This window comes from Oncorhynchus gorbuscha, linkage group LG01, assembly GCF_021184085.1.
Source record: "Oncorhynchus gorbuscha isolate QuinsamMale2020 ecotype Even-year linkage group LG01, OgorEven_v1.0, whole genome shotgun sequence".
Classification (NCBI taxonomy): domain Eukaryota; kingdom Metazoa; phylum Chordata; class Actinopteri; order Salmoniformes; family Salmonidae; genus Oncorhynchus; species Oncorhynchus gorbuscha.
Genome location: NC_060173.1, coordinates 75,322,625 through 75,350,480, shown reverse-complemented (window position 1 = coordinate 75,350,480; position 27,856 = coordinate 75,322,625). Strand labels below are relative to the sequence as shown.

The 27,856-nt window shown below is 43.3% G+C and overlaps 1 protein-coding gene across 3 annotated transcripts in view; it reads left to right on the top strand.

Moving 5' to 3' along the window:
• Positions 1-27,856, top strand: part of LOC124042050 (kalirin-like) — a 297,232-nt gene that overhangs the window by 92,162 nt on the left and 177,214 nt on the right. For all 3 annotated transcript variants that reach the window (XM_046360354.1, XM_046360336.1, XM_046360344.1), the window contains exons 2-3: positions 11,701-11,775; positions 13,749-13,863. In XM_046360354.1, coding sequence (XP_046216310.1) covers positions 11,701-11,775; positions 13,749-13,863 — 190 coding nt within the window. The remainder of the gene's footprint in view (positions 1-11,700; positions 11,776-13,748; positions 13,864-27,856) is intronic.

Here is a 27,856-nt window from a genome sequence, read left to right as displayed (position 1 = left end):
GCTAGCACATAATGTTCTGAGAACCATATGTTTCTTAGAGCTTGGTGAGAGCATGGTTGTCCTATGGTTATTTTGCATATAACCGTCCCACAACTTTCTGGGAATGGTGCAGGATAGTTGCTTGGCTTTGGAACATTTTCAGCACATTTAAAGGCCCAGTGCTTTCAAAAACATGATTTTGTATTTTATATATACAGTTGAAGTCAGAAGTTTACATATACTTAGGTTGGAGTCATTAAAACTTGCTTTTCAACCACTCCACAAATTTCTAGTTTTGGCAAGTGTCACGTTCTTTCAAAATCGAACCCAGAAGCAGACCAGGACAAGGAGAGTAGGAAGAAGGTGAGTATTTATTTACAAGTGAATGTGAATGGGTAGATATATCCAGGTGGCGTAGCGGGCAGCGGTGGTGAGTTGATGGGAGTAAATAGGTGGATCCAATGGGGTAGCGGATGACCAGGCGGGAATGGGGTAAATGATCCGGGTGAGTAACTGAAGACAGAACAAACGGAGATAAGTTCAAGGCAAGCAATACGTAAAAAACAACAATACAAATTCTATCCAACTTGAGGCTGATACTATGGCACAACATACTGTTCATGGCTAACGATCCGGCAGGGAATGGATGTCAGGTCCGGGCTTATGAAGAGGAGAGATGATGATCAGGACAGGTGTGCAGATTACTGATGGGATACAGGTGTGGGTGAACATCGATCTCCCAACAAGCTAATTCGCCCGGCAACCAGACAGGGTGCATTCCAGGACACCGGAAACACACTCCAGGACAGAAACACAGGCAAACACAGACTCAGGAAGCGGGATTCGTGACAGCAAGTCAGTCAGGACATCTAATTTCTCCAACAATTGTTTACAGACAGATCATTTTACTTATAATTCTCTGTATCACAATTCCAGTGGGTCAGAATTTTACATACACTAAGTTGACTGTGCCGCCTTTAACCTCTTAAGCCTAGCCCTGTTTACTGCCCCTTTCTGGAGGAATTGGGTACCCATATAAAACAGGATACATTTTTGTCAAAAGTTGCTAATATATGCATATAAAAAATATTATCGAATAGAAAACACTCTAAAGCTTCTAAAACCGTTTAAATTTTGTCTCTATGTAAAGCTGAAGTCTCAGGGCATGCATTCTCCCAAAATCTCTCTTGTCATGGAAAAAGTTGGCCCAACTTTGACGTCATCTTAAACGCCTTCCCAAACAACTACCGCTCTGGTAACAGTTCCTACGTGTTCAGCGCGAAGCCTGCTTTCAATGGGGCTTCTCATTGTGACAATCGCGCGCTCACGAGACGTTGAGCGTGCTGAAAGGTCTCGGTCACGCGGAAAAAAAGTGTACGTTTATGCGCGCTCTGCTCCCGCTCTCTCTTTTCTTCAGGATCAATTAAAAGACGTGTGTGTTTCGCTTCGTCCTCACAATTGCTGTACACCTTTATAACATGTTAAAGCTTAATTATGAACATAGTTTGACAAGTTTACTCGACATATAATATATAATTTCAACGTTTTGGTGCGCATCCACTTGAATTTTGCCTACATTTCGACCGAAATGTGGCTATTTTGAGAACCGAAAGACGCAGACTTGAAAACTAAACGCTGTTTTGGTAAGTATAATCCCTTCCAGGTCTTTTGATGGAAGAACAGCAAAGGTAAGGGAATTTGTATGTGTTAATTTTGGGTTTCTGTCGACTCCAAGATAGAGGAGGCATAATGATACATTTGGAGCGCCGACTCCTAGTATAGCCTAGTAAACGCAAACTGTAACGTTAAAAATAAATGTAACACAGCGATTGCATTTAGAAGAAGTGTCTCTTCCTATACATATGTAAAACATGCATATTTAGTCAAAGTTTATGATGTGTATTCCTTGTTAGCTGACGTTATCTGCCGGAGCTATTTAATTTCTCCTGACATTTTAGTAGCATTTTTTTGAACGATGCGTCATTGTAAACAGAGATTTATGGATATATATTGCAGATTATTGAGAAAAAAATGAATGTACTGTGTAACATGTTATATTACTGTCATCTGATGAAGATTTCAAAAGGTTAGTGAAATGATTTTTTTTTTATCCTGCGTTTTTTGATTGCATATTTTTTCCTACTTGGCTATGCTAATGAGCTATGTCTGCGGTGGTGGTTTGACATAAATATGTGCTATGTTTTCGCCGTAAAACATTTTAGAAATCTGACTTGTTGCCTGGATTCACAACGAGTGTAGCTTTAATTCAATACCCTGCATGTGTATTTTAATGAACGTTTGAGTTTTAACTAATACTATTAGCATTTAGCGTAGCGCATTTGCATTTCCAGAGCTCTAGATGGGACGCCTGCGTGCCAGGTAGAAGCAAGAGGTTAAACAGCTTGGAAAACTCCAGAAAATGATATCATGGCTTCAGAAACTTCTGATAAGCTAATTGACATCATTTGAGTCAATTGGAGGTGTACCTGTGGATGTATTTCAAGGCCTACCTTCAAACTCAGTGCCTCTTTGCTTGACAGCATGGGAAAATCAAAAGAAATCAGCCAAGACCTCAGAATACAAATTGAAGACCTCCACAAGTCTGGTTCATCCTTGGGAGCAATTTCCAAATGCCTGAAGATACCACGTTTATCTGTACAAACAATAGTACTCAAGTACAACCACCAAAAGCCATGGGACCACGCAGCCATCATATCGCTCAGGATGGAGACGTTCTGTGTCCTAGTGATGAACGTACTTTGGTGCGAAAAGTGCAAATCTACCTTGTGAAGATGCTGGAGGAAACAGGTACAAGGGTATCTAAGTCCACAGTAAAACGTTTCCTATATCGACATAACCTGAAAGCCCGCTCAGCAAGGAAGAAGCCACTGCTCAAAAACCGCCATAAAAAAGCCAGACTATGGTTTGAGAGTGTACATGAGGACAAAGATCGTACTTTTTGGAGAATTGTCCTTTGGTCTGATGAAACATAAATAGAACTGTTTGGCCATAATGACCATCATTATGTTTGGAGGACCAAGGGGGAGGCTTGCAAGCCGAAGAACACCATCCCAACCTTGAAGCACGATGGTGGCAGCATCATGTTGTGGGGGTGCATTGCTGCAAGTGGGACTGGTGCACTTCACAAAATAAATGGCATCATGAGGCAGGAAAATTATGTGGATATATTGAAGCAACATCTCAAGACATCAGTCAGGAAGTTAAAGCTTGGTCACAAATGGGTCTTCCAAATGGACAATGACCCCAGGCATAGTTCCAAAGTTGTGGCAAATGGCTTAAGGACAACAAAGTCAAGGTATTGGAGTGGCCATCACAAAGCCCTGACCTCAATCGTAAAGAACATTTTTGGGCAGAACTCAAGAAGTGTGTTCGAGCAAGGAGGCCTACAAACCTGACTCAGTTACACCAGCTCTGTCAGGAGGAATGGAACAAAATTCACCCAACTTAGTCTGGGAAGCTTGTGGAAGGCTACCCAAAACTTTTGACCCAAATGAACAAGGCAAGTCAGTTAAGAACAAATTCTTATTTTCAATGATGGCTTAACTGCCTGTTCGGGGGCAGAACGACAGATTTGTACCTTGTCAGCTCGGGGATTTGAACATACAACCTTTTGGTTAATAGTCCAATGCTCTAACCAATAGGCTACCCTGCCGCCCCAATGGCCAGATATGTGAATGGCCAGATATGTGAATGGCCAGATAGCTAGCAACAATCACAAGAAGCTACCATCTGGGGAATCGTAGGTGGCTTGTTTCAGCTAGTTTCTTGTTCTTTATACCATGTCTTGTTTTGACTGATGTCACTTCTGTACTAATATGGCTAAAATTCGCAAGCTAGTTTATCAAAAACTGTAACGATATCTTTGAGAGACAACAAGTCTTTCAAGTACTTTTAGTGTTTGTTTTAGATGGGTGGGATTTGCAGTTTTGCAAGTATGCTATTGGCTCTGTTGCCGTAGGCAAGGTCAATCAAGCATAGCTACATTTGAAATGATTTAAAATAGAGTTTGAACCCATGTCTGGAGAGAGGAGATTGAATGCTGCTGGCCAGCATCCCTTTTACTACAATGCAGCCAGCCGTGTCAATGAACAGGGTAACCAGGTAAAATGCTGGCAAAGAGAGCTGGCGGGTAACTGGACCTGACTGGAGCGCTGTTCTAAAAACAAGCTTAACACCATGTAAAATAGGGAAAATCTACTTTACAGTGCTGCACAGTCAACTCGGTGTATGTAAACTTCTGACCCTCTGGAATTGTGATACAATGAATTCTAAGTGAAATAATCTGTCTGTAAACAATTGTTTGAAAAATGACTTGTGTCATGCACAAGGTAGATGTCCTAACCGACTTGCCAAAACTATAGTTTGTTTAGAAGAAATTTGTGGAGTGGTTGAAAAACGAGTTTTAATGACTCCAACCTAAGTGTATGTAAACGTCCAACTTCAACTGTGTAATCTCTATACATTTGTATCAGTGATGTGTGTGTACTATAAAGTAAGGTGACCGGATTTCTGAAATGAAAACCGGGGACATTTCCAGTTCGGCAGTCAATATATCATTAAAATATCCAATGGTATTATCTATGAAATAACAAAGGGGGACAATTCCAGGCACACTGTGACAGACGGAGAAAACAACTATATTACAGAAACACTACAGACAAGACAGAACTGTCCAATCTGAACAGCCTTTCAGTGGTCCATGTAGTCTTGGTAGAATGAGAGCATGATGAAAATTCAAAAAACAGGGACAATATATGTGAAATACTTAACAAGATAATTAAAAAAAACAAGATGCTGATGAGATTGGTAACTAGATAATATACTTATACCAACGTAATCTGTATATTTCTCAGAAGAATGTATCTTCTTCAGGATTGCTTTGTCTTTGTCCAGCTTCCTCCATAAACTCCTGGCAGGGGAGGTTGACGTTTGTCTTCACAATAAGCATGGTCTCGATGGTAGGTACAGTGCACCTAATTCTTGCTGCTGTCCATATACCATTCATTTGGGAGAACACTCTCTCGACTGGTGCATTACTTCCAGGTAAGCACATGACAACAGACGCTAATCTAGCCAGGTTAGTGTGTGGGATGTCATTCTCTTTGAAGTGGGTAACCACCGTTCTCCATCTCTGACTAAGTGGTGTCTCAGATGTTTTCCATTCTTCAAGTGATCCCCCCTTTAAGAAATCTTGCAGGCCAGTAACCTTGCCAAACAATGCATCCTAATTTAATGGTCACATTGGGGTATTTTTTCTGCAGTGTGGCTGCTGCCTTCTGGATCTCTTCATGCTGAGGTCCCGTTTTTAGAAGGAGACAATGTAAATATTTTCGATTATCTGTGTGCTTCCCCCATGCTTGGTAGTAATTCACAGCCGTAGTGAAGAATGTTTGGGGATGTTTTGTGAAAGCTCTCTTTGGACATTGCTCCATTTTCCTCTAGTTCTCTCAGAAGACCTCTGATCAAAACTGGAATGAAATTCTGCCTCAATTTTGCCTCAACGTTTCTCAGAATTGCAGCTGACTTCACAGCACAGCTGTCCTGGCCTTCAAGCATCCTGATCGTGTCACTGAATACGGTCAGGTTTCCATAGACAAATGCCAGACAAAGTTCAGTAGGTGAATCTTTGAATATTGTTCGCAGGACAACAGGGCATCTGTCTTCAGAATGAAAAAAGGATTTCAATGGCACATACATTTTCAGGACTCTTTCTAGAGCAGGGAGCATGGACAGCCAGCGAACATTGCTGTGTCCTAAAATGCTATGGTACTCCTGGCCAACAAACTCACAAAATCTCTTCTGTCTCTGTCTACTCTGACGGTGAAAATATCCAAATGTCTTTGTGAGCAGGTACTCAACATCATGGGGAATCATATCCAAAGCTGTTCTGGCCATGTTATGAATGATGCGGGCTGGACAACCTAAGCCAATCACCTCCCGCTGCAGAGCGTTTTTAACTTTGGTATGGACATTGACCCTCCCCAGCCTATTCAGACCTCCAAAGTTGGTATTTGTGTTGTCGGCAGAGAACGCCACAACTTTGTTTTCCAGGTTAAATGTTGATGATCACCAGGAACTCCGCTGCAATTTTCTCTGCTGTTTCTCCTTTCAATTCAACAAAATCAAGCAGTTTTGTTTCATTTACATTACATTTAAGTCATTTAGCAGACGCTCTTATCCAGAACGACTTACAAATTGGTGCATTCACCTTATGACATCCAGTGGAACAGCCACTTTACAATAGTGCATCTAAATATTTTAAGGGGGGGGTGAGAAGGATTACTTTATCCTATCCTAGGTATTCCTTAAAGAGGTGGGGTTTCAGGTGTCTCCGGAAGGTGGTGATTGACTCCGCTGTCCTGGCGTCGTGAGGGAGTTTGTTCCACCATTGGGGAGCCAGAGCAGCGAACAGTTTTGACTGGGCTGAGCGGGAACTGTACTTCCTCAGTGGTAGGGAGGCGAGCAGGCCAGAGGTGGATGAACGCAGTGCCCTTATTTGGGTGTAGGGCCTGATCAGAGCCTGGAGATAATGAGGTGCCGTTCCCCTCACAGCTCCGTAGGCAAGCACCATGGTCTTGTAGCGGATGCGAGCTTCAACTGGAAGCCAGTGGAGAGAGCGGAGGAGCGGGGTGACTTGAGAGAACTTGGGAAGGTTGAACACTAGACGGGCTGCGGCGTTCTGGATGAGTTGTAGGGGTTTAATGGCACGGGCAGGGAGCCCAGCCAACAGCGAGTTGCAGTAATCCAGATGGGAGATGACAAGTGCCTGGATTAGGACCTGCGCCGCTTCCTGTGTGAGGCAGGGTCGTACTCTGCGGATGTTGTAGAGCATGAACCTACAGGAACGGGCCACCGCCTTGATGTTAGTTGAGAACGACAGGGTGTTGTCCAGGATCACGCCAAGATTCTTAGCGCTCTGGGAGGAGGACACAATGGAGTTGTCAACCGTGATGGCGAGATCATGGAACGGGCAGTCCTTCCCCGGGAGGAAGAGCAGCTCCGTCTTGCCGAAGTTCAGCTTGAGGTGGTGATCCGTCATCCACACTGATATGTCTGCCAGACATGCAGAGATGCGATTCGCCACCTGGTCATCAGAAGGGGGAAAGGAGAAGATTAATTGTGTGTCGTCTGCATAGCAATGATAGGAGAGACCATGTGAGGTTATGACAGAGCCAAGTGACTTGGTGTATAGCGAGAATAGGAGAGGGCCTAGAACAGAGCCCTGGGGGACACCAGTGGTGAGAGCGCGTGGTGAGGAGACAGATTCTCGCCACGCCACCTGGTAGGAGCGACCTGTCAGGTAGGACGCAATCCAAGCGTGGGCCGCGCCGGAGATGCCCAACTCGGAGAGGGTGGAGAGGAGGATCTGATGGTTCACAGTATCGAAGGCAGCCGATAGGTCTAGAAGGATGAGAGCAGAGGAGAGAGAGTTAGCTTTAGCGGTGCGGAGCGCCTCCGTGATACAGAGAAGAGCAGTCTCAGTTGAATGACTAGTCTTGAAACCTGACTGATTTGGATCAAGAAGGTCATTCTGAGAGAGATAGCGGGAGAGCTGACCAAGGACGGCACGTTCAAGAGTTTTGGAGAGAAAAGAAAGGGATACTGGTCTGTAGTTGTTGACATCGGAGGGATCGAGTGTAGATTTTTTCAGAAGGGGTGCAACTATCGCTCTCTTGAAGACGGAAGGGACGTAGCCAGCAGTCAGGGATAAGTTGATGAGCGAGGTGAGGTAAGGGAGAAGGTCTCCGGAAATGGTCTGGAGAAGAGAGGAGGGGATAGGGTCGAGCGGGCAGGTTGTTGGGCGGTCGGCCGTCACAAGACGCGAGATTTCATCTGGAGAGAGAGGGGAGAAAGAGGTCAGAGCACAGGGTAGGGCAGTGTGAGCAGAACCAGCGGTGTCGTTTGACTTAGCAAACGAGGATCGGATGTCGTCGACCTTTTCAAAATGGTTGACGAAGTCATCTGCAGAGAGGGAGGAGGGGGGAGGGGGAGGAGGATTCAGGAGGGAGGAGAAGGTGGCAAAGAGCTTCCTAGGGTTAGAGGCAGATGCTTGGAATTTAGAGTGGTAGAAAGTGGCTTTAGCAGCAGAGACAGAGGAGGAAAATGTAGAGAGGGAGTGAAAGGATGCCAGGTCCGCAGGGAGGAGAGTTTCTCCATTCCCGCTCGGCTGCCCGGAGCCCTGTTCTGTGAGCTCGCAATGAGTCGTCGAGCCACGGAGCGGGAGGGGAGGACCGAGCTGGCCTGGAAGATAGGGGACATAGAGAGTCAAAGGATGCAGAAAGGGAGGAGGAGGGTTGAGGAGGCAGAATCAGGAGATAGGTTGGAGAAGGTTTGAGCAGAGGGAAGAGATGATAGGATGGAAGAGGAGAGAGTAGTGGGAGAGAGAGCGAAGGTTGGGACGGCGCGATACCATCCGAATAGGGGCAGTGTGGGAAGTGTTGGATGAGAGCGAGAGGGAAAAGGATACAAGGTAGTGGTCGGAGACTTGGAGGGGAGTTGCAATGAGGTTAGTGGAAGAACAGCATCTAGTAAAGATGAGGTCGAGCGTATTGCCTGCCTTGTGAGTAGGGGAGGAAGGTGAGAGGGTGAGGTCAAAAGAGGAGAGGAGTGGAAAGAAGGAGGCAGAGAGGAATGAGTCAAAGGTAGACGTGGAGAGGTTAAAGTCGCCCAGAACTGTGAGAGGTGAGCCGTCCTCAGGAAAGGAGCTTATCAAGGCATCAAGCTCATTGATGAACTCTCCGAGGGGACCTGGAGGGCGATAAATGACAAGGATGTTAAGCTTGAAAGGGCTGGTAACTGTGACAGCATGAAATTCAAAGGAGGCGATAGACAGATGGGTAAGGGGAGAAAGAGAGAATGACCACTTGGGAGAGATAAGGATCCCGATGCCGCCACCACCCCGCTGACCAGAAGCTCTCGGGGTGTGCGAGAACACGTGGGCGGACGAAGAGAGAGCAGTAGGAGTAGCAGTGTTATCTGTGGTGATCCATGTTTCTGTCAGTGCCAAGAAGTCGAGGGACTGGAGGGAGGCATAGGCTGAGATGAACTCTGCCTTGTTGGCTGCAGATCGGCAGTTCCAGAGGCTACCGGAGACCTGGAACTCCACGTGGGTCGTGCGCGCTGGGACCACCAGATTAGGGTGGCAGGGGCCACGCGGTGTGGAGCGTTTGTATGGTCTGTGCAGAGAGGAGAGAACAGGGATAGACAGACACATAGTTGATAGGCTACAGAAGAGGCTACGCTAATGCAAGGAGATTGGAATGACAAGTGGACTACACGTCTCGAATGTTCAGAAAGTTAAGCTTACGTAGCAAGAATCTTATTGACTAAAATGATTAAAATGATACAGTACTGCTTAAGTAGGCTAGCTGGCAGTGGCTGAGTTGTTGACTTTGTAGGCTAGCTGGCAGTGGCTGCGTTGTTGACACTACACTAATCAAGTCGTTCCGTTGAGTGTAATAGTTACTACAGTGCTGCTATTCGGGGGCTAGCTAGCAGTGTTGATTACGTTACGTTAAAAGAACGACAATAGCTGGCTAGCTAACCTAGAAAATCGCTCTAGACTACACAATTATCTTTGATACACAGACGGCTATGTAGCTAGCTATGTAGCTAGCTACGATCAAACAAATCAAACCGTTGTGCTGTAATGAAATGAAAAATGTGATACTACCTGTGGAGCGAAGCGGAATGCGACCGGGTTATTGAGTGCGGAAGTTCTATTCAGTAGACGTTGGCTAGCTGTTGGCTAGCTAGCAGTGTCTCCTACGTTAAGGACGTGTCTCCTACGTTTCCACAGACGTGCTGCCATCATATATCTTACGATATCTGGCTACTATTGGCAGCAGCTTTACATGCCCATGATTGAATTTGTGTCCGACAAATTCAACCTGGTCTAGGTCTGTGTTACCGAAGTAGTTACCCATGGTGCTAACATGTTACATTTTTTGTCCTAGCACATGTGAACTTTGGCTCAAAGCTTCCGTGTCAGTTGTGCTGGGCAGTGCATAGATCTGTAACTGTGACTATGTTGCATAGTGTGGTATGCAAAGACCCTCCTGCACAGCTAAATCATATTCTTCTTGGGAAGGCTCTACTTTCTTGAAGAATGTGGTGACAGAGGGCAAACCAACACGGCCAATCAGAGAGGCTTTATGTTTTGTCGTCTGTTGATGTTCTACCACTGCCGTTCTTCCCCCCGCTGCCAATTGAAAAAGAGGAATTACAAAGAGTGCAGTGAACCATTCTATCGTCTTGACCTGAATGTATAAATGGAAATGATCTCATGTTGTCATTAAAATGTCATTTCCGTTTCTGCGAAAGAGCCATTGTACCTCCTCTGTCTGCTCATCTTCACTCTCCTTGTGTCACTCTTCTTACACTCTTAACTTTTTCTACTCCTCCAATCTTTCTCCTTCTCTTTTCTTCACTCGTCTTCCTTCTCTTTCTTCCTTTCCTTCTCTTTACCTTTCTACCTCATTCTCCTTTGCGTCACTTCATTTTTCAGTCTTACTCTCCAATCTTTAATAATAAATAGTACACTATTAGATAAAATACTTCTGGTTCACAGATTCCTATTGCCTCATTTTTGTATTTTATCTCAAAAACATTGTTTGGAATAATACATTGTCAGGCTCTGTAATCTTATGTTTACATTTCCTCCTTCATCTCCTTTACTCTTCTTCCTATCCAATCTTCCTCCTCTCCTTCCTATCCACTCTTAACAGAAAATATTATGCTAACGTTATCCATGAACATTTCTAAATATATTTTCACACCACTTATTGCAATGCCAAACCATTTAAATACAAATAAATATTCCCAAAATTAATTGTGCATTCATTTAATATAATCATATTTTCAAAATAGCCCGTCCACTGCATGTTTACCTGTGAACTTTTAAAAAACCTAGCTACCATGACAGTAGCTAGCTAACATAGCTAGCTAACTTAGCTATGTAGACTAACGTTAGCTAGCATAACCTATTTAAAACCTTACAGAGCAGATCATCTATCTATATAATAAATTGTGACATTATAACATCACTAGCTAGTATCTCAAACAATTGTAACATACTTGGCTTGAAAACACATTTGTGGTGATGTTGTGGATTCACTTGACACACTTGTTAGCTTCTGGCCAAGTTTTCCACATTAGTTTTTTCTAAACTAGCGCGAGCAAGTAGTTAGTAGAAGAAGAGTGAAGGAAGCTGCTATAGCCAGCAGCCCCCTCTTTTGGCCTAAACAAGCACAACGCGATTGAGACATCAACGGGTAGGCTCTGCTGCCCGGTCTTTCTTGCAACGTTAAATATTTTTTCACTTTGCAGTCTGTTTTCAATCCACAGTTAAAAAATGGGGACATTTCCGGGGACAGCTCCAGCTGGGGACAGGCCACCAACAATGGGGACTGTCCCTGGTAAACGGGGACATCTGGTCACCCTACTATAGAGTCCTCTAGCAGAGAATGCTGTCCGGCCTGTTTTATCGTTGTTTATTGACTTCTAAAAACGTTGGAGGGGGAAAAAAGTTCTCAGGGTCTGGGAATAACTTTAAGAAGAACACAGAGCTTATCTTTCTGTTATCATCATCAGCCTGTAGTTATGTGTTCCATTTGTCCAGGAATGTAAATCTCTTAATGAGATTACAGAAGATGAAAGTTGAATATCTGAATCTTGTCCTGATCTGTCTCTCTTCTCCAGGGTCCTTCAGGAATGATGGGATTAAGGCATCTGATGTCCTGCCTGTGCTGAAAGAGAAAGTGGCCTTTGTGTCAGGTGAGTGTGTCTCGCGTCCCAAATGGCACCCTATTCCCTAGTCCTATCAGTCCTGTTCTAAAGTAGTGCACTACATAGGTAAAATAGGGTGCCGTTTGGTTTGCAGCCTGTGATGCTTCATCTTGACTAATCCACTATGGGAAATCATGAAGATATTTTCTGTTCTGGCTGTCAGTGTTCTTGGCAGACCTGTGCTGAGGAAATTCCCATGACAAGCATGATTAGTAGTACATGACAAGCATGTTGACATTTAACCATCGGCAAAACAACTTTCATGTGCGGGAACTTCAGATTACAATATCATCTTCATTAGTGCACAGACCAATTATGTACCAAAGACTTCTTACAGTTATTTTGTTTTCTGTTTTTCTGCCGTGCGTAATATGCGGAAGGCTATGTATTGTATAACGGCGCAATCATTTTAATTCAGTTTGCATAGGCTCATAAACCTTCATATGCATAAGCTCTAATATATGCTTATGGTTGTTGTTTTGAATTAGTCATCACCTTAGAAAGCAGCTGTCCATTTCGTTGAATTAGGCTTTGAAACAACATCCACAACGACCATGTTTTAAACTCAGTTTCAACCTGCTGTTGAACTTTTCTATTCTTCAAATTGATCACCACAGCGAGGGGAGTTTTAAAAGCACACTACTGTTTTGATGTGAATTGTGATTGCATTTGCATTTTCATTGATATCAGAGGGACAATAGAGCCCTGAGTACCAGGCCATTAGGACCTGATGGTACATAGCAAGTTGTGTACACATGTTCAGAGGGCATAAAGGAGGTAACCGTGACTCGATGGTCATGTAGAATTTTACTGCGGTCATGACTGCCGGTGTGGCGGTAATACAATGCAGCCAGCCGTGTGACTAAAAACGGTTTCTGACTCATCTCTCAATGAACAGGGTAACCAGGTAAAATGCTGGCAAAGAGAGCTGGCGGGGAACTGGACCTGACTGGAGCGCTGTTGTAAAAAATAAGCTAAACGCCATGTAAAATAGAGAAAATCTCATTTAGTCTAATAAACACAAGGCTGTTAACTTAAGGCAGCCTTTGAGCTGTTGAGAATAGATATCTCATCTCTCCCTCTTTCTCGCTCTCTCTTTGTCTGTTGCTCTCAGTCTTGCTCTCTCTCCCCTGGGAGATGGGACTACTCTGGCATGCATCTCACTGATGTTTTTTTTCTCCCCAAAATACATCAGAGGTTTCCCCAGCAGCAGTAGAGTAATATTGTTGGCCTTATCTCTTTTGACGAGGCCCAGTGTGTGGTACACACATACACACACACAGGGGGGGGGGCTTGAGGATGACAGACTGGTGGACATGTCAGAGAGTCGAGGGGAGGGAGAAGCACGGGGGAGCACTGCCATCCATGGGGGTTGGTGCTTCCAAAAAGTGTCAACAAAGATCTGTCATCACCAAAATCCCTCCATGCCCCCCCTCTGCCTCCATGCCCTCCCTCTGGGGCGCTGCTGCTTTGCCTCCCTGCCTCCATGTCTGCCTTCCTGGTGCTGCTCACAAAGTCCCATGAGCACCAGGGATAAACAAACGTTCACTGTACTTCAACATCAATCTGGTCATGCATCTCTCCACACATGGGATGCGTGCCAAATGGCACAATATTCCCTGTTATAGTGCACTACTTTTGACCATGGGCTCTGGACAAAAGTAGCACAGGGAATAGGGTGCCTTTTTGGACAAATACCTACTAAATAAGAGATATGAAGACAGAGCCTTTCTACTCTCATTATGTTGTATATCATGTCATCCTGTAAATGACCTATACAGGCACTTTGAGAGAATGCTGAGAAAATGGAGGGATGTTTTTGGGCCCTGGTCAAGAGTAGTGCACTATATAGAGAATAGGGTGCCATTTGGGAAGATACCCCATGTGCACTTAAAGCTCTATCTATCTCTGCCATAGGGCTTTCATAAATCAGGAGATTTCTGCTATCTGTGTTCCTACAGGAGGTCGTGATAAGAGAGGTGGCCCCATACTGACCTTCCCTGCCAGAAGCAACCATGACAGAATAAAACACGAGGAACTGCGGCGGCTGGTGACCTATCTCTCCACTGTGCCCAGGTAAGAACAGAGGATATGTGTCTGATCGAGGATCAGTTTAGCTTTTTAGATCACAATGAATAAGATTACATGGACAGGGGGACCTGATCCTAGATCAGCACATCTCCTACTCTGAGACGCTTGATACATGCGGGCGATACGGCCCCTGGACTACCTGACCGTGCTAATGTAAACATGGCTTAATATATGTGGCTAGCTGGAGGAACATGCTTTATCCATGTACAGTGCCTTCAGAAAGCTTTCGTAACCCTTGACTTAGTCTGAATTCAAAATGGATTAAATACAAAAATATATACAGTACCAGTCAAAGGTTTGGACACACCTACTCATTCAAGGGTTTTTCTTTATTTTGACTATTTTCTACATTGTAGAATAATAGTAATGACATCAAAACTATGAAATAACATATGGAATCATGTACTAACCAAAAAAGTGTTAAACAAATCCAAAATTGATTTTAGATTCTAGTAGCCACCCTCTGTCTCTGGCAGCACTTCTTGGCTGCTTTTCCTTTACTCTGCGGCACAACTCATCCCAAACCTTCTCAATTGTGTGAGGCCAGGTCATCTCATGCAGCACGGCATCACTTTCCTTCTTGGTCAAATAAGCCCTTAGACAGCCTGGAGGTGGGAACCACACATGCAGAGATCATCCATGAGGGTAGGTAGCAACACATCTGCCACGCTGATTCTCAACACTGGAGCTTCACAGGGGTGTGTGCTCAGTCCCAGTTTCAACTTGCAACCTTCCGGTTACTAGTCCAACACTCTAACCACTAGGCTACCCTAACCCATTACAGTTCCAGCTGACTATCTTTATTCCACCTTGTCTACTCTGTGCTCTGTCACTGTGGCATTTCTTATTTTAGATTAAATTGTTGCTGTCATACAAAGCCCAAAAGAAAAACGTCCCGCCCTGCGGGAGCTTGTCACGCCGCCTGTATTAATAAATGTGAACATAAAACACAGACCTCATCCCCCCTCCACTTCCCATTACTGAGTGACTTCCCCAAACGAAGCACTCCCTGACTAACAGGCTGACCACACGCGATGCGAGCGTTGCAAAATAAATGTAAAAATCTTTCTTATTCAATTATTGCACCCACACTGCTCGTGCGCCAATGAGCATCTGCGTTGCCAAGGGCTAAAATAGAAGTCAGTTCTATTTCTGACGCAGATTGAGTCCTGCCTCTCCCATCTCCTTATTGGTTTATAGAAGCATGTACCCACACTGCCATCTCCTCATTCGTTATACCCACGTTGACTGAAAGACGAACGGTAATGCACCTAATTTATGAAAGAGCCAATTTATAATGCCAATTGCATTATAAAGTCAAGAGAAGAAAAAGCCCGGAAGGAGGAGAGATGACTAGAAACTATTCGGTTGACTGTTTTATGTGTGGATTAATTGTCGGGGTAGAGGACCTTGTGCATTTCAGGTGACATAACAACTGAATGTTTATATCCCAGGACAAATTAGCTAGCAACAGCAAGCTATCTAAATAGAACGAATTAGTTGGCAAGTGCAAGCTAGCTAAATTGCCATACATGATAAATGCTTTGACCTGTCCCCAAATGAATATAATTGGTTCAGAGTTGGTTTTGATATTTTAACCTGCGTGTCGTGATCGCGTTTGGTGTGGGGGGACAAAATACATTCATCCACGATGGCGTACGCGCGCAGCCGTTTTGGGTTCCGTGTAACACCGACTTTAGGGAGTCTAGACATACAGCTTGAACTAACTCGTCATCTATAGAGGCTCCGCATATAAACTAAAGTTAAATAACACCTAACTCTCACGTTAGGGGGTGAGTGGCTTTAAAACATGATATGGCATTTATATAGCATTGTTTGGCCTAACATCTCACCCATCACATAATCCCAATTTCTGATCTTCTGATCGAAAAGACATAGGCAGGAAATTCAAACACATTCCTGGCCTGTATTTGGCCAATTAGCCGGTTGACACAGCCGTTCTGTATCCTCAGCCAGGGAGCTTGCTTGACAAGAACAGATCGGCCTCTCTTGGGTTGTTAAACGTGCGTGTTGGTCCCTCGACTGTCACCTTAAACCGGGCTGGGAAGAGGAATCCATATCGGGTGTTGGCAGCCCTGCATTTCTTGCGTAGTAACTCATCATACTCTTTCCTTTGGTTCCTCACCTCCAAAGTAATATCTGGGTCGAAAGACACCCTGGTTCTGTTATAGTTAAGGAACTTTTGACTAGCCAGCTTGAGGATGAGATCCCTGGTCTGGGGATAGTGCAGCCGTACAATGAATGGCCTTGGTGGCACGACCGCTTTGTTGCCTGTGATCTGTTTGCGCGGTCGTTCAGGATGGCCGTTTTGAAGTGTTCACTCTCCGGCAATGCCGGTATCAGCTCAGAGACAAATTCAGTGGGTTTCCCTTTCTCAGTGTCCTCCTGGATCCCAAATATTCGGATATTCTTGCATCTTGAATGCGACTCGAGCATTTCCAATCGGGCTTTCAGGGTTTTGTTGTAATTTTGAACTTTGTGCACTGTTTTTCGCTATGTCCTGTAGCCTTTCCTTGTGATCGACTGTCGTCTGCTGAACCTCATGCACCCTGTCCTTAGTTGCCTTCACAGTTTCAGTCAAAGTCCCAATATTCTCCACCTTCTTGCTTAGTGAGTTTATGGCAGCCAGTAGGTCACTTTGAGTAGGTTCTGTGGGGAACTCTTGGGAGCTAGCATCTTCAGCTAACTCCTCGTGGGTCGGCAATGTTGAAATTGGTTCGTTGTCTATCTTATTCAAATGATTTCTAGAGCCCCCCCCCCTGTAATTTCCGAGGCTGGTAACTCTAATGAACATATCCTCTGCAGCAGAGGTAAATCTGGGTTTTGCTTTCCTGTGGCGGTCCTCATGAAAGCCAGTTTCATCATTGCTCTTGATGCTTTTTGCAATTTTCCAGTTTGAATGACCTTCATGTCTTAAAGTAATGATGGACCGTCATTTCTCTTTGCTTTTTTAAGCTGTTCTTGCCATGATGTAGGCTTGGTCTTTTAGAGCTATCTTCTGTAAACCCCCCACCTCGCCACACCACAACTGATTGGCTCAAACATATTAAGAAGGAAAGAAATTCCACAAAGGACTTGTAACAAGGCACACCTGTTAATTGAAATGCATTCCAGGTGACTACCTCATGAAACTGGTTGAGAGAATGCCAAGAGTGTGCAAAACTGCCATCAAAGCAAAGGGTGGCTACTTTGAAGAATCTAAAATCTATTTTCATTTGTTAAACAATTGTTTGGTTACTACATGATTAAACATGTGTTATTTCATAATTTTGATGTCTTCACTATTATTCTACAATGTAGAAAAGTCCAAATAAAGAAAAACTATTGAATGAGTAGGTGTATCCAAACTTTTGACTGGTACTGTACGTGTGTGTGCCTATGTGTGTGTATGCAAATGTGAATATGGCATGTGTGTGTGTGTGTGTGTGTGTGTGTGTGTGTGTGTGTGTGTGTGTGTGTGTGTGTGTGTGTGTGTGTGTGTGTGTGTGTGTGTGTGTGTGTGTGTGTGTGTGTGTGTGTGTGTGTGTGTGTGTGTGTGTGTGTGTGTGTGTGTTAGGGTGCTGTCAGCCATTGATCAGGCCTGGCAGTGGGCCCTATGAAGTCAGCTTCAAAGCCTCTGTGTAGCTCTGAACAAAGACCTGCTTAATGAGAGTCTAAATGGCCAGCCAGCCCAGTTGGCTGGCCCGGAGAGCCAGTGAGAGTCCCCTCCGACTCCCCTCTAACTGACCTGCCACTATCACCAACACATGTCGAGCATGGAAATGGATACCCCAAATGGCACTCTATTCCCTATATAGTGGACTTTTTAAAACATATACTTATGGGACCTGGTCAAAAGTAGTGTACTATGTAGGGAATTGGGTGCCATTTGGGACTTAGCCAGGAGAGGAGTATTAGAGAGTGGGGAGCGGGGGATGGCCACATGGCACACTTCTAGAGCAGTGCTGTCAACCATTAAGAAATGAGAGCCTCTCTCCTGATTCAAATCAAGAGCACTTTTGTGGTTTTGAGTTTCTCTCTCTCGGAGTAGCTTTACATCTCTCCGTCATATCCACAGGAGGTATTGGAGTGAGCTGGGTTTTTCCTTCGGTTCCCTTCTTTTTTTAAATTCCGCACATGAAATTAGACAAAACAATAGAAATTATTTGTTTGTTTTTGAATGTATTTTTTGTTGCTTTTCAGTATTATGGTTTCATAATGAGTGGTGTGACTATGAACGTCAAGGCTTGTGTTGATACAGTAGCTCCAGATCACGATATCCCAGTGATTTGTTGCTGGTCATCAATGGTATTGATCCCCCATCCCGTACCCCAGGCATTTATTGGAATTCCCTCTCTGCATCCAGGACATTTTTATATCCTCACTATTTATAACTCTCGGATATGCATTCGCTAAGCTATTTGCTGTGATATTTTAGCAACAGTCTGTTTGTTTTGAGCTCTTTGGAATTAGCTGTGCTCTCGTGGGTCAGTGAAACTACAAACTGAGACGATGATGTCATTGCCTAATCACTTCAACATGTTCCTTCAATTAAAAGGGAATTAGCAAGTCGATGGTTGCATCCCAAATGGCACCCTGTTCCCTTTATAGTGCACTACTTTTGACCCCTAAGGTCATTAAGGACACATTCCAAGTTCATGAATGCTGCTTTTCACTGAAAATCAGTGTGGCAAAGCTAAAGGTCACAGGCTACATATCCATTGACTTTTCAGCCTATGTGAAAATGAGTGTTTTCATGTAGCACCTCATTTATTCAACACGAAGTAGAAAGTCAGGAGCACTTGCCTTTCCTACTAGTATGACCGTGTCATGGCTGTTTTCTGTTGTTCTTGGACCAGTGACCCATTGAGAAGAATAAATTGCAGAAAATAAAAAGGGTTTAATAGGGATGCTGTTGTTGTGGGAATTGCACGGTGCTGGTACAGATTTATTGGTTGCATCTCAAATGGCACCCTATTCCCTGCATAGTGCACTACAGTAGATATAACCAGAGTAACCTCATCCGCTAAGCTGCAGTAAGGTCTAGGGCAGTGTTTTTTTTATTTGTTAAATTTTTTATTTCACCTTTATTTAACCAGGTAGGCTAGTTGAGAACAAGTTCTCATTTGCAACTGCGACCTGGTCAAGATAAAGCATAGCAGTGTGAACAGACAACAACACAGAGTTACACATGGAGTAAATAATAAACAAGTCCATAACACGGTAGGGGGAAAAAGGAGTCTATATACATTGTGTGCAAAAGGCATGAGGAGGTAGGCAATAAATAGGCCATAGGAGCGAATAATTACGATTTGGCAGATTAACACTGGAGTGATAAATGATCAGATGAGCAGGTAGAGATACTGGTGTGCAAAAGAGCAGAAAAGTAAATAAATAAAAACAGTATGGGGATGAGGTAGGTAAATTGGGTGGGCTATTTACAGGTGGACTATGTACAGCTGAAGCGATCGGTAAGCTGCTCAGATAGCAGATGTTTTTATTTTATTTTATATATTTTATTTTTGCATTTTCCAATTAAGAACATTCAAAACAAAAGTGAAAAGATATTAGACAACGATAGGACAAAGTGACAGTAACAGTAACAGTAACAAACATACAATAAGAAAAAAATAATAACGAGACATTGGATCACCTGCCGTAGGCTACATATTATACATTACGTGTGAAACATTATGTGAGGATTATATATAGATTCAATCAATGAGATGTGGGGGGAGATTCTCCATATAGTCAATAAAAGGTTGCCAAATTCTGTAAAATGTCTTTAACTTATTCCTCAAGCAGTAAGTGATTTTCTCCAAAGGGATACAACTATTAACCTGTTGCGACGAGCAATCCCGTATCCGGGATCCTATTTATAGCCTCAAGCTCATTACCATAACGCAACGTTAACTATTCATGAAAATCGCAAATTAAATGAAATAAATATATTTGCTCTCAAGCTTAGCCTTTTGTTAACAACACTGTCATCTCAGATTTCCAAAATATGCTTTTGAACCATAGCTAAACAAGCATTTGTATGAGTATTGATAGCCTAGCATAGCATTAAGCCTAGCATTCAGCATGCAACATTTTCACAAAAACAAGAAAAGCATTTAAATAAAATAATTTACCTTTGAAGAACTTCAGATGTTTTCAATGAGGAGACTCTCAGTTAGATAGCAAATGTTCAGTTTTTCCAAAAATATTATTTGTGTAGGACAAATCGCTCTGTTTTGTTCATCACGTTTGGTTACGAAAAAAAAAACTTGTATCCAGGAGTGTAATTATCACCGCAAGCTCATTAGCATAACACAACGTTAACTATTCATGAAAATCGCAAATTAAATAAAATAAATATATTAGCTCTCAAGCTTAGCCTTTTGTTAACAACACTGTCATCTCAGATTTTCAAAATATGCTTTTGAACCATAGCTAAACAAGCATTTGTATGAGTATTGATAGCCTAGCATAGCATTAAGCCTAGCATTCAGCATGCAACATTTTCACAAAAACAAGAAAAGCATTCAAGTAAAATCATTTACCTTTGAAGAACTTCAGATGTTTTCAATGAGGAGACTCAGTTAGTTAGCAAATGTTCAGTTTTTCCAAAAATATTATTTGTGTAGGACAAATCGCTCCGTTTTGTTCATCACGTTTGGGTAAGAAAAAAAACGAAAATTATGTCATTACAACGCAAACCTTTTTCCAAATTAACTCCATAATAACGACAGAAACATGGCAAACGTTGTTTAGAATCAATCCTCAAGGTGTTGTTCACATATCTATCGATGATAAATCATTTGTGGCAGTTTGGTTTCTCCTCTGAAGAAAATGGAACGCGCATGGACCTGGAGATTACGCAATAATTTCGATGGAGGACACCGGGCGGACACCTGGTAAATGTAGTCTCTTATGGTCGATCTTCCAATGATATGCCTACAAATACGTCACAATGCTGCAGACACCTTGGGGAAACGACAGAAAGTGCAGGCTCATTCCTGGCGCATTCACAGCCATAGAAGGAGACATTGGAACACAGGGCATTCAAAATCTGGACCATTTCCTGTATGAAATTTCATCTTGGTTTCGCCTGTAGCATTAGTTCTGGGGAACTCACAGATAATATCTTTGCAGTTTTGGAAACGTCAGAGTTTTTTCTTTCCAAAGCTGTCAATTACATGCATAGTCGAGCATCGTTTCGTGACAAAATATCTTGTTTAAAACGGAAACGTTTTTTAAAAAATTAAAGCGCCCCCTATCTCGAAGAAGTTAACTTCCGATAGCCACATTGCAACTGGCAGGGAGGAATCCAATTTCCATTTCAAGGCAATACAATTCTTGGCAATCGCTAGCAATATTTCTGTTAGCTTTATAGTATGGCTTTGCCTAAGATTGGTGTTAGAAAAGTTACCCAGTAGACAGACCTCCGGGTCTAAAGGGAATGCAACCCCGTGAATTGAGGATATGGTATCGCATACCCCCTGCCAGAAACCGTGTAGTTTTGAACACTGCCAAGTGGAATGGAGGAATGTACCTTCATCTGAGCCACATCTAAAAACATAGGGAGGAGATATCTGGGTTGAACTTGTGCAGTCTAGATGGGGTGATATAGAGCTGATGGAGGAAATTAAACTGGATCAGTCTGTATCTGGAGTTCAATGTGGATGTAACACCATCCCTGCATAGGTCACTCCATAGATCCTCATCAAGATCAATACCCAGATCTTTTTCCCTTCTGATGCGGGGTTTATCTAGCCCAGGCAGTGTTAGTCCTGACATAAGAGTATCGTATACACGGGAAATGGTCTTGAACAGTGGTTGGTCTGCGTGGCAGAGTTGTTCAATAGGTGACATCTTAGGGAGGTTCCATTGTCCCTTGAGAGTCACCCTAATAAAGTTTCGTAGTTGTAGGTAGCTAAAGAAGTCCCTGTTAGGCAAGTGGTATTTCTGTTTCAGCTGATCAAAAGACATAAGAAGAGTGATCCCCTTATCAGACCAAAGTTACTATTCTGGAAAAACATAGGGATCAATCTATTGTTCCATAAAGGGGTTTTAGGGGAAAGGAATCCCCTCGTCCAAACATCTCATGTAGTTTGCACCATGCCAGGACAGAATGTATGATTCAAGGGTTGTCTGTGATGGTTTTTATAGATTTTCTGTCCCATTTGTAAAACAATTCTGCCCCAGTGTCATCATTTACCTCAAGCTTTTCAATGTTCAACCATGAGGGAGAGGGACCATTGTCAAACCTCTGAGCCAGAAACCTAGACTGTGCAGCCCAGTAGTACATTCTAAAATTGGGGAGGTTTAAGCCCCCTTGACTGTAATCAAGGGTCAGTTTATCCAGGCCAACCCTAGGGGTTTTGCCGTGCCAGATAAACCGTCTGGTCAGCTTGTCGAGAGATGAAAAAAATGCTGCGGGAACAGGGATAGGGAGAGATTGAAACAGATATAGAAATCTGGGCAGGACATTCATTTTAATTACATTGATTCTACCCAGTAGAGTGAGAGGTAAGTCCATCCATTTACAAAGGTCAACCTCCACCTTTTGCAACAAACTGGCCAGATTGAGTATATAGAGGTTGTTCAGATTACCATCCACCATTATGCCCAAATATGTGAAGCCCATAGGCGACCATCTAAAAGGGAACTTGTGCTTGATGGTATGATGGTCAAAGACAGACAACGGTAAGATTTCGCTTTTATCAAAATTGACCTTATATCCAGAGAAAGAACTACAACACTGTAGTAGGATCTGCAAGTGAGAGAGGGAGTGTTCTGGGTTTGTTAGAAATAAGATAAGGTCGTCCACAAAGAGTGATAATTTATGGGTATGGGGGCCCACCTCAAAGCCATGTATGTCAGGGCACGTTCTAATAGCCTCAGCCAACGGTTCGATGGCGAGGGCAAAGAGGTGGGGGCAAATTGGGCAACCTTGTCTGTTCCCCCTATAAAGAGGGAAAGAGGAGGAAGTAATCCCATTGGTAGCAATCCTAGCTTTAGGAGATTTGTAGAGTGATTTTATCAAATGTACAAACACGGTACCTAAACCAAACTTTTCAAAGACGCGAAAGAGGTATGGCCATTCAACCCTATCATAGGCCTTTTCAGCGTCGAGGGAGACTGCGACACTAGGTATTTTGTTTTTGTTAGCAAGGTGAATTATATCAAAGAACCTCCTGAGATTATTGGAGGAAAATCTATTAATTATGAAGCCAGTCTGATCTGGGTTGACCGACAGTCTCTTAGATAGCATTTTGGTGACCAGTTTACAATCTGTGTTAAGGAGAGAGATTGGTCTATAGGAGGCACACTTTAGCGGGGTTTTCCCTTTCTTGTGGATTACAGTAATCACTGCTTGAGAGAAGGACTCTGGAAAGCAGTTGTCTTCTCTGGCTTTTTTAAGTACCTCCATAAGGTAGGGGACCAACAGCTCCCTAAATTCTTTATAGAACTCTGGAGGGAAGCCATCCTCCCCAGGAGATTTATTAGAAGGTAAGGATTTAATGGCCTCCAACAATTCAGGAACTGAGAAGTGTTCACTCAGGCGCTCGCTGTCTTCCCCTGACAGGCATTGGAGGTTGAGAGAGGAGAGAAAGGAGTCGATCTCTGATAGATCATCGCTTGATTGGGAAGTGTAGAGGTCTTCATAGTATTTCTTAAAAGTATTATTAATTTCAGTAGGGTCGAAAGATATCTCATTAGTAAGATTTTCTATGGCATTAATTGTCCTCTTACTTTCCTCTGCTTTCAGTTGCCATGCCAATACTTTGTGAGCTTTCTCTCCAAGCTCGTAATAACGCTGTTTTGATTTAGTGATGGCCCTCTCAGCTTGATATGTGTTCAGAATATTATATTTAAGTTTTTTATTTACCAAAAGCCTGTATAGATCTTTTGTCGGGCCTCTTTGGTAGGTTTTCTCTAGGTCAGAGATTTCAGATTCAAGGGCACTCAGTTCCGCACCGTGTTTTCTCTTCAGCCCTTTAGTATAGGAAATGATCTGTCCCCTCAGATAGGCCTTCAATATGTCCCAAAGAATGAAGCTGTCAGGAGCAGGAGGGTTTGTTTGTCAAAGTAAAAATATTGATCTGCTCTTTGATGAATGCACAACATTCAGGTTGCTTTAGGAGTGTAGAATTTAGTCTCCATCTATATGCTCCATTTACCTTGGTAGGAATGGAGATTGATAATACCAGAGGAGAATGGTCACTAAGCAATCTGGGGAGATACTCGACATCTAACACTCTATGAAACAGTTGGGTCAAAAGTAAAATGTTATCCATGCGTGTGTGTGTCTTGTGTGGGTGTGAATAAAAAGAGTAGTCCCTATCCTGTGGGTGCAACTGTCTCCAGATGTCTAGTAAATTGAGATCTTTCATGAATGACATTGTGAGGTTGCCCGCTTTGGTAAGAAGTGAGGGTTTATCAGAAGACCTATCAAGAATTGTATCTAAGCAAAAATTAAAATCTCCTCCAATCAGTAGCCATCCTGGTGGTATTTGAGCAACCTGAAGGAAGACATTCTGAATAAACATATGGTCATTGAAGTTAGGAGCATAAATATTCAATAGGGTCCAAGACTCTGAAAACATATACCCCTGCACCAAAACAATCCTGCCAGAGGGATCAGAGATGGTGTTGTTGACGCAGAAGGGGATGTGTCTACTTATCAAAATTGCAGTTCCTCTTGCTTTGGAGTTAAGAGGATGCAAAAACTTGTCCTACCCATTCCCTCTTCAATTTCTTGTGTTCACTGGCTGTAAGATGTGTTTCTTGTAAATACACAATGTCAGCCTTTAATTTCTTCAGGTATGTATAGACTCTTTTCCTTTTAATCGGGCTGTTAAGACCTTTTACGTTGAATGTGACATATTTTAGTGGATTAAGCATAGGGTTGGGTTTCAAATATGTAACTGAATAAAAATCTATCATATGCAGATAATTAGGAAATGTTTCAACTTTGGTTTGAGCACAAAAGTGTGTCTCTTTAGGAAGGAAACAATAAACATAGAAAAAAGGAAGAAAAAAATCATAAAAATCCCACCCACCCCGATTATCAGACTAAAACAACAATCCCAACAATCAAACATGAATACACTTGTAGAGATATGTTGCTGCTCGCTTTCCATCTTGCTCTTACTAGCTAAACCTTGGCGTAAAACCTGCGAGCTCTCTAAATTGAAAACAAACGTTGTGAATAGATATTTATGGCTGAATATTTACTGCCCACGGTAAGGGATGCTTGAGTCTCTTTTCAAAAGATTAACATAAATGAGGGGGAAAGCAGTGGGCCTAAGCCCACTCATTGCTTCGCCCAGTAGATATGGACTAAACCAAAATATACTCTCCTGTAAATGTAATAGAACTCACCCCGGAAAGATACGGTTAGTTGAAAATGTACCTGAAGTTGAAGAGATGGCTTCGGCCTTTGTACTGAACATTCATCCGCGCAGGGTGGATGAGGTAGCCGGTGATGTTCTTTGGCGGCAGGTCTGAACTGCTTGCGACGTCTGGCGAGATCCGCGATCATATCTGGGAAAGGCTGACCCTCTTTCCATCGATGGTGATGTCCCCTTTGGCTCTTGCGAGTTGCAGTATTTTCTCATTCTGTCTTGGAAACGGAAGAACCTGATCAGGACGGCTCGTGGGGGCTCATCTGGCTGGGGTTTCGGCGCTGATGTTCTGTGGGCGCGTTCGATTTCCAGCGGCTTGGTGAAGTTGATTATGCCAAAGACCTCCGGGATCCATTGAGTGAACAAACGGATCGGGTCACGGCCCTCGCTGTCCTCTTTCAATCCCACCACACGGATATTACTACGTCTACTCTGGTTCTCCATCTGATCTACCTTGTTTTTGAGGTAGGCATTGTCCTTTTGCAGTTGTATCAAGATCTGGTCATGTCTAGCGATGGTATCTTCAACTGTGTTAATGTGCAACTCTGCCTCAGTCGTTCTCAAAAGGAGATCATTCATGGAGGATTTCAGGTCGTCAATGGAAGAATGGAGTTCAGCTGATTTCTTATACATTTTCAGAGAAAGACCTCTGTTACCATCCTGAATTTCCCGGAGGAGAGTAGCCAGAATGTCGGCAGGCTCGCAAGAGGCTGCTGAGAGCAACAGTCTGGAACTATCATCTGAGTTATGAGGGCTAATGCTAATCTTGCTAGCTGTAGCGTTATCTTGGGAATCAACAACGTTTTGGTCGTCCTTCTTGCCTCTCGGTCGGAGGTCCATGGCTCTTTGGGAAGGTAAGTACTTGACATGTTATCAGCCGATGTTAGAATATTGTTTCAACGTTGTTATTTAGGTAAAAATAGAATAACTTTGAAGAGCTCGGTTTGTCAACGTCTGCTCAGCTCCGCGGCATCACGTGCTCCCCCCAGATAGCAGATGATTAAAGTTGGTGAGGGAAATAAAAGTCTCCAACTTTAGCAATTTTTGCAATTTGTTCCAGTCACAGGCAGCAGAGAGCTGGAAGGAAAGGCGGCCAAATGAGGTGTTGGCTTTGGGGATGATCAGTGAGATATACAGTGGGGCAAAAAAGTATTTAGTCAGCCACCAGTTGTGCAAGTTCTCCCACTTAAAGAAGAGAGAGACCTGTAATTTTCATCATAGGTACACTTCAACTATGACAGACAAAATGAGGAGAAAAATCCAGAAAATCACATTATAGGATTTGTAATTAATTTATTTGCAAATTATAGTGGAAAATAGGTATTTGGTCACCTACAAACAAGCAAGATTTCTGGCTCTCACAGACATGTAACTTCTTCTTTAAGAAGCTCCTCTGTCTTCTACTCGTTACCTGTATTAATGGCACCTGTTTGAACTTGTTATCAGTATATCAGTATAAAAGACACCTGTCCACAACCTCAAACAGTCACACTCCAAACTCCACTATGGCCAAGACACCAGAAACAAAATTGTAGACCTGCATTAGGCTGGGAAGACTGAATCTGCTATAGGTAAGCAGCTTGGTTTGAAGAAATCAACTGTGGGAACAATTATTAGGAAATGGAAGACATACAAGACCACTGATAATCTCCCGCGATCTGGGGCTCCACGCAAGATCTCACCCCGTGGGGTCAAAATGATCACAAGAACGATGAGCAAAAATCCTAGAACCACACGGGGGGACCTAGTGAATGACCTGCAGAGAGCTGGGACCAAAGTAACAAAGCCTACCATCAGTAACACAATACGCCGCCAGGGACTCAAATCCTACAGTGCTAGACGTGTCCCCCTGCTTAAGCCAGTACATGTCCAGGCCCGTCTGAAGTTTGCTAGAGAGCATTTGGATGATCCAGAAGAAGATTGGGAGAATGTCATATGGTCAGATGAAACCAAAATATAACTTTTTGGTAAAAACTCAACTCGTCGTGTTTGGAGGACAAAGAATGCTGAGTTTCTGCAAAGGCACCAGATCGACTGATCCGTGTAAAGGAAAGAATGAAACGGGCCGTGTATCGTGAGATGTTGAGGGTCCTCCTTCCATCAGCAAGGGCATTGAAGATGAAACGTGGCTGGGTCTTTCAGCATGACAATGATCCCAAACACACCGCCCGGGCAACGAAGGTGTGGCTTCGTAAGAAGCATTTCAAGGTCCTGGAGTTGCCTAGCCAGTCTCCAGATCTCAACCCCATAGAAAATCTTTGGAGGGGTTGAAAGTCTGTGTTGCCCAGCAACAGCACCAAAACATCACTGCTCTAGAGGAGATCTGCATAGAGGAATGGGCCAAAATACCAGCAACAGTGTGTGAAAAGCTTGTGAAGACTTACAGAAAACGTTTGACCTCTGTCATTGCCAACAAAGGGTATATACCAAAGTATTAAGATAAACTTTTATTATTGACCAAATAATTATTTTCCACCATAATTTGCAAATAAATTCATAAAGAATCTTACAATGTGCCAGAGGAACAGACAACATGCCCTCCGATTTGACACACTGAACTCTATCTGCAAAGTAGCTGGTGA